The following is a 12,218-nucleotide window of genomic DNA, read 5'->3' as shown; positions in this document are numbered from 1 at the left end:
TTTTATAAATTAATTACAATAAGCTTGGGAAAGAGCGGGCCAGATTATTAATAAAAGATACATGTTTTCTTGTTTTCAATGAGTTAAATTTTCAGGTGTTGCCGCTAGAGAACAATATGAAAAATCCACAAGATTTCAGCGGATGGAACGGCGTACTCAATACTGGAATGGTAATAGTTGCAGCATTGTATACAGCGATTGGATTTTTCGGATATCTGAAATATGGAGAAAAAGCTGTGTTGGGAAGTGTTACGCTATTGCTGCCACCTGATGAATAGTAAGTCATTAGCCCTTTAGTAATTTCATTTGTAACGGGTAGCTCTTTTAGGACGACAGACTCAGTAAAACACAGGTTAAAAACAAAGTAAATATATTTAATATAATTATATACAGTTTAAAACAAATAAAATAAAATATAATTCCGTCTTCTGCAAAGGAAAAACAATATTAAACTTTATTACAGTCATCCAAACATAATAGTAATATTAAAATGATACGATAAATAATACAATATAATACAATAACAACCTTGCTACGTTAAATCAACATAGCCATATATTCCGATACGGAGATACCGCATTTCACTTCAATGCGGCACGGCTGAACGGCGACACGCAGTCGTCACTCGTTCCTCGCTACTATCGCCCACTGCGATAACGGTTATGGCAAGACTCCACGACACTACTGTGGCGTCCACCTAGGCATAGCTCCACCTCACATACGGTGCATCTCTGTCAATCGAGCTATTGCTAGTTCAACACTGATTTTTTTTCAACACTGATGCTAGTTCAACAACAGCTGATTTTCTCATTCTCCTGGCTCGTGTTAAATATGCTATCGATGCCCTCTCCTTCGGTTTCCCCCAGCGCTGCTATGAAGAAGGAATGCGCCAACACGGACACTCCTCCGGTCGTCTCTGCTAAATCAGCTCATCTAAATTTTAACAGTGTAAACCATCTCAAAATGTCCTTATGTTCTTGAACAACCTAGCGATCGAGGACAGAGATTGTATGAATTTTGGGAAGAAAATGAAATGATCATTGTAAACATCTGGTATAAACTACCTAAGCAACGACGGTTTACTGTAAAGAGACCGAAATCATTAGACCGAAAGCAGTAGACCGAACTCATTAGACCGAACAGTAGGAGACCGAAAAGCATTAAGTACATAATATAGGGTGCTCAAACAAGATTGTAATCTGAGCAAGGGTAACACCAACTTCCCTTCACCCTTTATCCATAATGGTTGTTATCATAATCATTAAATTCAAATTAGAAGCAAATAAAATTTACCCTTAATTTCGTTTTACTTGTCGCAGTAAAAGAGATAAGACAAATGTCATTACAACTATATGTTATTTGGATGGTTATTAGAAATAGTTAAAATGGTGTTAACGTCACTCTACCCTTAATTTATTTTTACTTTCACTAATTTGTTTAACGGATGAAAATTATTTCATATCAGACTGCACAGTACAGTACTGTACTATACACTGTCTATATATAAAATAATACAAAAAAACACAATAAACAAAAAGACAGATATACAAAATCTTAGCATAATTTATTGCAATCTTTTTGAAGTTATTCTTCTTTAGGCGCGATGCGATTGAGAGTAAAATTTCATAAATCTGCGCGCATGCGCACACAGACAGTAATAGTTCGTTGCTAATCTTTCAAGATAGGTATGTATGTATCTGTATCAGCGCAAATAAGTCATTAAAAGAATATATTAGTGTTTTTAGTAAATATATTATTTATTATAATTTTTGGATTTGTCTTTCTCTGTAGTAAGATAATAAAATATTATGTAGGTATAACATTTTTATATATCTATTTGTCATTGTGTTGTGTAATTATATCCGAAACTTACGTGTCATTTAAAGAAGCTCGGTGGCGTAGTTGGTAGAGCGTTGGGTAAGTGATTGGAAGGTCGTACCGGTCGCGGGTTCCAATCCTGGACGATTCATGTTTTTTTTTTTTCATTTTTGGTTGTTTTAATAAAAAATTTTTGAAAGTGGTAGATAAGAAAGTTAGTTTAATATTTAAATAAAATACAAATAACCTGTTAAGTGTATTTACTTCGTTGAAATTATATAATAGAAGAATAACTTCTTACGTGCGTACAAAGTACACACACATTCTTTTTTTAATTTATGTACCATTTCGGTCTAATGCTATTCGGTCTAGTGAGGTTTCGATAAAGTGCCTTTCGGTCTAATGAGTTCGGTCTACTGCTTTCGATCTAATGATTTCGGTCTAATTGTCGTGTACCCGCAACGACTATATACATGGAAAGCCTCATTTGATAATGGCAGTAACCATGGGTCTTCAAGATAATATCAAATATACTATATACTTGTAAGTGAGCGCTTCCGAAGTACCGTCAAAAAGTCACTACATTTCCACGATAGGGGAGATATTGGATCTCATCACCAACCACTTGTAGCAGATATTAAACTAAGGTTAAAACAAACTCAGCAACAAAGACTAAAAATCAATGCACTTAACTTTGACGATATAGGTAAGCATAAAAGATGATATTAAAAAAAATGAAAATAGAATAAAGAACATCGAAGAATAACTAGAAGATCCAGAGTAACTATGGAATGAATCGTAAAACCAAGTTAATGAAATCTCTACAAACAATGAATGGTCTGACTTATTGAATATGCACAAAAAAGTAAAAGAAATAAGCAAACTATTAAAAAAACGAGTTCCCTCTGTACTAGTTGACAATAACAAAAAAAATATTGTAAATGAGAACAAAATACAATGACAGCTGTATACATTAGAGTTGTTTGAAGATGACAAAAATAATATTACCGAATTCTACCAAAATCATACTGACGGCCCAGAAATTATGAAATCAGAGGTAGAACCCGCTGTAAAAATGCTAAAATTAGGAAGGCTTGTAGTCCAGATGATACCATGTGCCCAGATGATTCTTGTGGACCAACTGAGTTGCTGAAGCTAATAGAGGAAGATAACATAAAAATAGTAGTAAAACTTTTTAATGCAATATATAACACTGGAGTGATTCCCACAGACTGGCTCAAGTCCATCTTTGTCGCAATACCTAAAACACAATGCTAGAAAATGCTCGATTAATAATCAGAAAGTCCTTTTTGGTAAAAGCACTTTTGATTATATGAAATAAACTATCCTAGAATAGTTTTACTTAGTAATAAGGAACATTTCTTTGTATATACGTATCTTAATTCATTTTTTGTTTTAGTTTGGCGCAATTGGTTCGTCTGATGATGGCTGTAGCAATTTTCTTGTCCTACAGTCTCCAGTTCTACGTCGTGTTCCACATCATCTGGCCTTGGATCCAGACACATTTCAAAACAGATAAAAGCAGAGAAGTAGCGGAATATAGCTTAAGAGCTATTCTTGTATTTATTACCTTTGTTATAGCAATTGCAATCCCTAATCTAGGAGCAGTAATCTCTTTGGTAGGAGCATTCAGTAGCTCAGCTCTAGCGTTAATATTCCCCCCTATCATTGAGATTATCACGTTCTGGCCTGACAAGCTGGGGCAAGGAAGATGGGTGTTATGGAAAGATATATTTATCATTGTATTTGGAGTTCTTGGTTTTATTGTCGGTTCTTACGTGAGCTTGTTAAATATAATTAATTAGAAACAGTCGATTTCAAATTTACTCTGACAATATGATTGACAATAACATTCAAGAGTATTATCTTAAACCAGTGATTTGAATATATTTAAGAAATTAATGTGATTACTTGATATCCATGTAGCGTAATAATAGTTTTCTTTTCTGAAATCAGCATGGAATTATTTTTACTGACAATCAAAGTGGATGCTATCGATTATTTACACACCACTGTTTACTTTTTCTTCGTAGATACAGTGTAGGCTCTTTCATTATTCAACCATTGAAAAAAGATAAGTAGTTTTGTTAAAAGTAGCAGAACTTGAATTAGTCTTCACAGTATGTCCGATACATGTTCGATTGGCTTGAGGTCGGGTCTGGAAGCTGGCCAATTCATATGGAAAATTCCAACATCTTCCAAGTATTCATTGACGATGATTCTAGCACAATGGGGACGCGCGTTATAGTATATAAAGATAAAATTAGGTCCTATAAATAGAGCAAAAGAGACCACATGTTCATCTAAAATGATCGTTATATACCTTGCTCCTTTCATAGAACCTCCATCCACAAGAACTATAGACCAGGGCGCATCTGTAAAAATATTAGTACATTTGGACGTTGAGAGGTGACTCAAATTTTTTTGCAGAAATTGCTTGAAAATAACTCAAATAATAATATTTGAGTTATCCTCCCTCTCAAAAAGGTCCGGAACATTGTTTAAATAATCAAAATGTCAAAAAATGAAGGAAAAATTCGATTTTTTTCTTCGTTTTTGATTATAATTTTAAAAGTATTCATTTCCGAGAAAAGTTGTACTGACATAAAAGTTGCGTAATTAAATTTCCTACAATATAGAATTGGTTAAAAATTTAAAAAATTGTAACCCTTGTTGCAAAATAGCAGTAATTGCGAAAAAACCATACAAATACAAGTATTCGCATTTTACGTTTTTCAACCATTTATGCTACACTTATGACCTTCATATTTCACCCAGAAAAACTTTATGATACAGTAAAACACTACTGTAAATTTCATTACAATCGGTTTAATAGATTTTGCAATCCAGCTTTCGCAAAAAAAATTCTTTTTTTCAAAATGTTACAGGACTGAAAATAAAGCAGATAGCAAGTTGAAATTTTTTTGCATATAGTAGTGTACTGTACCATTCATTTGCAATTTGCAAAATTAAAATCGATTAACTACCACGGCGTCAGGAATTTTTTTAAATAAACATTAATTATTGGTGCTACGCGCAGGACAGCGGATAGTTTGCTCTGATTAGGCATTCCAATGACCTTTGATAATGATTGATACATTTTAATTTTTATTACATTTCGATATAAATAGATAAATTTGTTTATTGCAAAATAAAAACACATACTCTATCCTTGGAAATATCACTTTTTTAGCAAAAACTTTATTTGTTCATATATTTTAACTTAGAGAATAAAAGTTTATTATTTTTAAACATATGCAATTGTTTAAACAATATTTCACAAACTATAATAAAATTAGTTTGATTTTTGTGGAATTAAAATATTAAAATACAACAAAATATAGAGTAAGAAAATAATATATTAGATAAAGATTGGAAGACATTTTGGTTGAAATCAACTTGTGAGAATCAAACACCGCTGTCCTGCGCGTAGCACCAAAAATTAATGTTTATTTAAAAAATTTCCTGACGCCGTGGTAATTAATCGATTTTAATTTTGCAAATTGCAAATGAAAGGTACAGTACACTTCTATAAGCAAAAAAAAATTCAACTGGCTATCTGCTTTATTTTCAGTCCTGCAACATTAAAAAAAAATGAATTTTTTTACGAAAGCTGGATTTCAAAATTTATTTTGCAAAATCTATTAAACCGATCTTAATCAAATTTAAAATGTTGTTTTACTACATCATAAAGTTTTTCTGGGTGAAATATGAAGGTTCTAAGTGTAGCATAAATGGTTAAAAAACATAAAATGCGAATACTTGTTTTTGTATGGTTTTTTTTCGCAATTATTGCTATTTTGCAACAAGGGTGACTATTTCTTAAATTTTTACCCATTTTTATATTGTAGGAAATTTAATTACGCAACTTTTATGTCAGTACAACTTTTGTCAGAAATGAATAGTTTTAAAGTTATAATCAAAAAACCAATAAAAAAATCGAATTTTTTCTTCATATTTTGACATTTTGATTATTTAAACAATGTTCCGGACCATTTTGAGTGAGAGGATAACTCAAATATTATTATTTGAGTTATTTTCAAGCAATATCTGCAAAAAAATTTGAGTCACCTCTCAACGTCCATCTCAAAACAGATGCGCCCTGGACTACTAAGGCAGTACGGACAACAGGCATCAAACTATACATGTTCGATTGGATTAAGGTCGGGACTATAAGCTGGCCAATTCATAAGGAAAATTCCAACATCTTCTATGCATTCATTGACGATGGGGACGCACGTAATCGTCTATAAAGATAAAATTAGGTCCTATAAATGGAGCAAAAGATACCGCATGTTCATCTAAAATGGTTGTTATATACCTACTTTGCTCCTGTCATTAGAACCTCCATCCACAAGAACTAAGTCAGTACGAACAACGAGCAACAAACTTATACTAGCCTAAACAATAACTGAGCGCCCTCGATAGGTTATTCTGTCGACAGTATTGCATTGGGCAAATCGTTCTCCTTGTCTTAGCCTTCGGATGAACAAGGGGGTAAATTTGGACCCCAGCGTATGTTTTTATTTAATAAATTCAGAAATATTTTCAATTTTAAACTCATTATTTTTTTATTTAACTTTAATATCATTCTAGATACCCTCGCATATTTTGCAATAAAAAAAATTCCCTATATTTTACGAAAAAAAATTTTTTTTCTGAATTTGGGGTCAAAGACGAACTACCTTGGCCTTCCATGTTCCAATTTTATATTAAGTAAATACCGTCTATTATGTGGAATTGTTTGTAAGAAACATTCCAATAGTGAAAAAAAGTTGTTTGTTAAACCTGTGCTGACGTAAATTAGTGTATATTTTAAAATTTCTTTAGTTCTATGTTCAGAATGATGATTCCTGTTTTGGTTCAGTTGTGATTAAAATATGTTTTACTAATGTTTATTTATCATTTATTGATACAACACTAATATGTATTAAAATTACGAATACATTATTTTATTTCTTAAAACAACTTAATTTTTTTGTTAATTCTCATTTTTACTTGGGGTCATTTTTTACCCCCGTTGGTCATCCGTGTAACAAAAAAAGGTTGGTCATCGGAAGGTTAGTTAACCTCAGAAAATACTGTTGTGACTTCAGAGTTCTCTTATTTCATATTTTAACGTTTAAAAACATTTTATTGTTGATTGTCAGTTTGACAAAATATGAGCCTATTAGTAATAAATATTATTGTTATTGTTCATGCTTTGTAATTTGGAAAGATTATTGCTACGTCAGATTACAAGTTTGTGATATTTTAGTTACTCATAAAAATAAGACAACATTTGTCATATTTGTTGTTCTAGTCATGATTTTAAATGTGGGTATTTTAAAAAATATATTATTTTTTATTGTAGTTATGTATTTTTAACAGAAATTATTATGTCGGCGTAAGTAATTTATGTATATTATAGAAGAAGATAGTGTCATATCAAAATCTTATAAACGCATTTTAAAAGAATACATATTTTTAAGATCATCCGTCTTTTATTTTATGCAAGTTAGTACAGTTGTACAGAAATATCTGCATCCGCGAAGGTCACTCAGGTAGCAAATCAAGAAGAGGGGACTTCAGTTGAACGCGTTGATACAAAGGGTCTCTCTCTTTTCAATCCTGAGCCCCCGGAGGGAGTGTAGTGGTTGACGTGATGCCATGTATTGTCCGTCTCCAAAGATCTCTGTCTCTTGTCATTTCTTTTAACTCATCAGGGCCACGCCGTCCATAAGGGCGGAGAGGGGCGGCGCCCCCCGGCGCCGAACCAAAAAGGCGCCCAGGTGCCGAAAAAAAAATGACAATGCCGAAATTACCAGAAATATTAGTAATATTTTATTATCTTGGAAAATTGAAAATTTACCAATCGTAGGTAGATATAAAAATAGCAGTTATTATTACTTTGATCCCCTAAGCCCTTAGTGTACGAACCGTTATTTCTCTCATTAAACTGAACTATTGCCCACGGTATTACCACGGTAAAATATTGCAAAACTTCTGAATTGTAAAGAACAGCTTGAATTAACAAGACATTTGGCATACACATAGCTAACATGTCAAAGGAGAAAATGATATTGTGTCGACGTGTGTTTTTGTCCTAGGGAGTACCACCCCTTCACGGGGGTGAAAAAAATATCCAGTCCTGAAGTAGATAAACTGACGAATTGCAAGTATGTAACTATAAAGTTAAGCTGTTCCATAAAGTTTTTATATTACTTAAGTCAATATCTACTTTTCGAGTTATCTACGAGTGAATATGTATGTTCATTTTTCAACAAAAAAAACACGTTTTTGACGGTTTTTCGCAAATAACTCAAAAACTAAGTAGGTATTTTATCGAAAATAAATTCTTGGGAAAAGTTTTGAAAAAAAGGCATTTCTTTCAAAGTTTCAAATTATTATTTTTTTATTTAAAACCAATTTTTTTTCAAAAATAAGCGCTTTGAAATGGTAACTTCCATATCATATAAATATACAAAGTGAAGTAAATTGTAAAGCTGTAACGATTAATTTCATGTGGGATGCTAATTAAGCGGAGATTTTTACGATGTTTTTTTACCAAAAAAAAAGAGATTAATTTTATTTCCAGCGTTACTTATTACTTTTGCTGCTAGAAACTTTTTCAAAAACAAAAATAAAGCTTTTTCTAAAGACTTTAAAAAAGTTATAACGAGTTTTGCCCGAAAAGTGCTTAATTTTTTGGTTATTTCCTCTTCTAGATCTACCGACTTCATGCGTGCATAAGTTTTTTTAATTTTTTTTATAAGCTATATTTTTGCTATAGTCGGTTCTGGACAGAACTGGCTAGTGATTTTAGTCGGTAATTTTTTTGTTTTTGCCAATTTTCCCAAAATTGGAAAAATTACTAACTATTTAGTAATTATTAACTATTTAGTAATTTTTTTTGCCAATTTCATCAAATTAGCAAAATGAATAGCCAGTTGTGTCTGAGTTTAGCGAACCGACATAAGAACATTTTCTAAATAAAAGACACACTTTTTGTGTTAAAATACATACTCTGTCATTATATGCTCTAAAAAGGTCACTATATTATCATCGACTTTATATATTCTCAATATATCTATAAGCCACTCATGCGGCACTGAATCAAAGGCCTTCTTGTAATCAATGAAGGCAGTAAAAAGGTTCCTGTTTTTGGAATATGCCTGGTTAGAAATGACAGAGTCGATGATGAGTTGTTCTTTGCATCCCATGGAACCCTTAGCGCATCCTTTCTGTTGAGGCTCTATGATATTGTTCAGAGCACAGTGTTGGTAGTTACGCCGGGCTACACAGGATGTGACCAATTTATACAAAGCTGGAAGACAAGTAATTGGGCGGTATTTGGCTGGATCCTTCCCTGAACTTTCACAAACAGTTATTTTGATCCTTCGGTATTAAATAAGTGGTTCCCTGAGTTAGGAATGATGGTATACTCGCAAATAACCCGAAAAATATTGACTTAGTGAAAAAACTGTATATGGAACAAAAGTTGCTTAGAGTTTATCCACTTCCGGACTTAATTTTACCGTATATTTTTTCATCCCTGGCGACGCAATATCAATTTTTTCTTTGTTATAAATTAGCTATGCGTATGCCAAAGTTCATATCAATCCAAGCGGTTCTTTAAAATACTGAGCGAAAAAAGTGAGCAAATGTAATAATAATTATATATTTATTTGTTCTCTGATAATACATAATTTGTATAATCGTCGTTTTTTGTAAATATTTATAGTATTCATAATAACTTATCAGTATATTACTTTCCTGCTGCTAAAAATCTAAGAGCAGAAAAAAGGGTTACTCAGAGGGCCATGCTAAGAATCACAAGGAGATAGCATACCAAATAATATCAGGCAAAGAACAAAAATCAAAGACATAGTAGAACATGTAGCAAAAAAGAAGTGGAGATGTTCAGGTCGTGGCAAGAAAACCGAAGAACAGCTAGACTAGAAGATTATTGGAATAGCGACCGCGGGCGGACAATAGGATAAACGAAGCAGAGATCGACCACCAAAGCGCTGGAGTGAGGATGTAAAGAGAACTGCTGGGAACTGGACAGCTGGCAGCTTAAGATAGGGAGACTTGGAGAAACTTAGAGGAGGCCTATGTTCAACAGTGGACGATAACGGTTAGATTATGATACTTTCCTAACACATAAAAAATAGTTTGTAGGTATACCGTATAACGATTCCCTAAGCTACAAAAAACTACTTACAAAGGAAGGAGGAAAAGGGCGCCTAAAATTACTTGCCCCGGGGCGCTTGAAAGCCTTGGCGCGGCCCTGTAACTCATGCCTAGGTCTTTTGCACATTCCTGTAATTTGATCGATCCATCTTGTTGGGGATCTTCCTCGTGATCTTCGGCCTTCCACCTTTCCTTGTATAATGAGTCTTTCCATGTTTTCTGTGTTTGCTCTCATAACATGTTTAAAGTATTTTAATTGTTGGAGATGTACTTTACTGGACAGTTGTTGGCTAACTTTTAGCTCTCTTAAAATTGAATTATTTGTCCCATGGTCGGTCCAAGGAATTCGTAGCATTCGTCTCCAACAGAACATTTCAGTGGCGTCTATCTTTCTTCTTTCCAATTTTCTCAGGGTCCAAGATTCACATCCGTAGATCAGTATTGGCAATATTAAGCGATTAACCTCATCTTTAACGCTCTTGAAATTTGACAGTCCTTCCATATTGTGGTCATTTTTGCTGTGGCAACTTTTGCTAGATCGTATCTACGTTTTATTTCTTCCTGTAGTGACCCTGTGTTTGTGATTATAATGATCCCAGATATAAGTATGAGCTCACAACCTCAAACCGGTTAATTGTGGTTATGTGTGGATGATTGTTATGTAGTCTATCCACTATCATGATCTTTGTCTTTGATATGTTTAATTGCAGACCAAATATTTGACTTTCGTTTTCAACCAGTCGTATAAGATCAATCAGCTCTGCTTGACTATTTGCAAGAAGGGCTGTTTCATCTGCGAAACGTAGGTTGTTTTTTTGACCATATATTGAGATGCCATTTTCCCATCCTTTAAGTGCTCTTCTCATAATAAGCTCCCCATATATTATTGTGTATCAATTTATCAATCAAAGATAGAATAAAAACTTTATCAATTTTAATATAACGCGGGCACATAAATTTGATACACCTTGTATATTGATTTGTAGCTATTTATTATAAGTTAGTTTTTAAGAAGTGGGTTATCTTTAATGAGTTTTTTCCCTGAAAAATAAGAGACATTAGGAAAGAGAGTGATATGAATTGAATAGACAATAATTGTTCAGGGTATTTGGAGATTATAACGGTGCTTTGTTATGCACGAGGCCAGAAGCCACAGGTAATGATATCTTTAGAAAATAATGTAAAAGAAAGTTTGGAATTTTAATCTCTTTTTGTTTAACCCCGAGTAAATTTTGTAGAATTTCCCGAAAGTAATTATTATGATGGTAGGAATATTTTTAAAAGTATGCGTGGGTTTTTTTTGAATGAAAGAAAGAATGGGGAAGAAGAAATGTCTCTGATTGGTTTGGCAATTTGGAATGGTAAGGAGAGAAGGTGAATTTTCAGATAGTTTTGGAAAGAGGAATTATTATGTGACCGGCATCCCGGAAGAGTAGTCAAAGTTTTCGTGGATAGTTAAAAAGCCAGTACCAGTGGTTGTTTGATAGTTGAGAGTGGAGCTGAAAGTGGAACGAGAGACAGATCAAATTGAGAAGAAATACCTCTTTGATTCTGTATTATTGTGAGAAGGAGAGGAGAGAATTTTGGAGTTGTTTGAATCGAGTACTGGTTAAAAGAGGCCTGGCTCGTTGTTTTTTGGAGAATTAGTGCTGGTATCCTGCTGGATTGAAGCTTGAGAACGGAGAGGGCTTTGATGGGTAGCCTAACATAGTCAACAAGGGAGAGCTGTTTTTGTCAAGAGGAGACATCATTGTGAGTGAAGCAAAAGGTCAGCAAATTTATGTGAAAAATTTTTTTATGTTCGGAAACTAAAATTTTGAGTGAAAGCATATGAATTAAGATTCCAATATTTCAAAAATTAAATAGGAAGTATAAGTAATTTTGCGAATACAGTACACTCGCGATTATCCGAGGTAACTGGGACCGTGACTACCTCGGATACGGAAAAACTCGGTTAACACTGACATTGGTTATATTGATAGAAAAACACGTGAATAATCATAACTGTGGATATTTTAATGACAAAATTAATACAGTACTGTCTATAAAAGATAAAAACATTTACCTTATCAATATTACTGTTTAAAAAAGTATTTGATTTTGCATAAGCTTTGCTCCTCTTTTTGATTTTGAGGCGGCGATGTTGCGGCATGATTGAAAATTGTAACTCACCTGTTATGACTTTTGCCTCGGTTAACCGAGGG

The 12,218-nt window shown here is 33.3% G+C and overlaps 1 protein-coding gene across 1 annotated transcript in view; it reads left to right on the top strand.

The window, feature by feature from the left end:
• LOC114326332 (proton-coupled amino acid transporter-like protein CG1139) overlaps positions 1 to 7,314 on the top strand; it is a 101,046-nt gene extending 93,732 nt beyond the window's left edge. The window contains exons 5-6 of the mRNA XM_028274661.2: positions 96 to 277; positions 3,239 to 7,314. Of these exons, the coding sequence (XP_028130462.1) occupies positions 96 to 277; positions 3,239 to 3,644 (588 nt within the window). The 3' untranslated portion in view covers positions 3,645 to 7,314. The remainder of the gene's footprint in view (positions 1 to 95; positions 278 to 3,238) is intronic.
• The last annotated feature ends 4,904 nt before the right edge of the window (positions 7,315 to 12,218 follow it).

This window comes from Diabrotica virgifera, chromosome 6 (genome assembly GCF_917563875.1).
Source record: "Diabrotica virgifera virgifera chromosome 6, PGI_DIABVI_V3a".
NCBI classification, from domain to species: domain Eukaryota; kingdom Metazoa; phylum Arthropoda; class Insecta; order Coleoptera; family Chrysomelidae; genus Diabrotica; species Diabrotica virgifera.
This window is presented reverse-complemented; position numbering and strand designations above follow the sequence as displayed.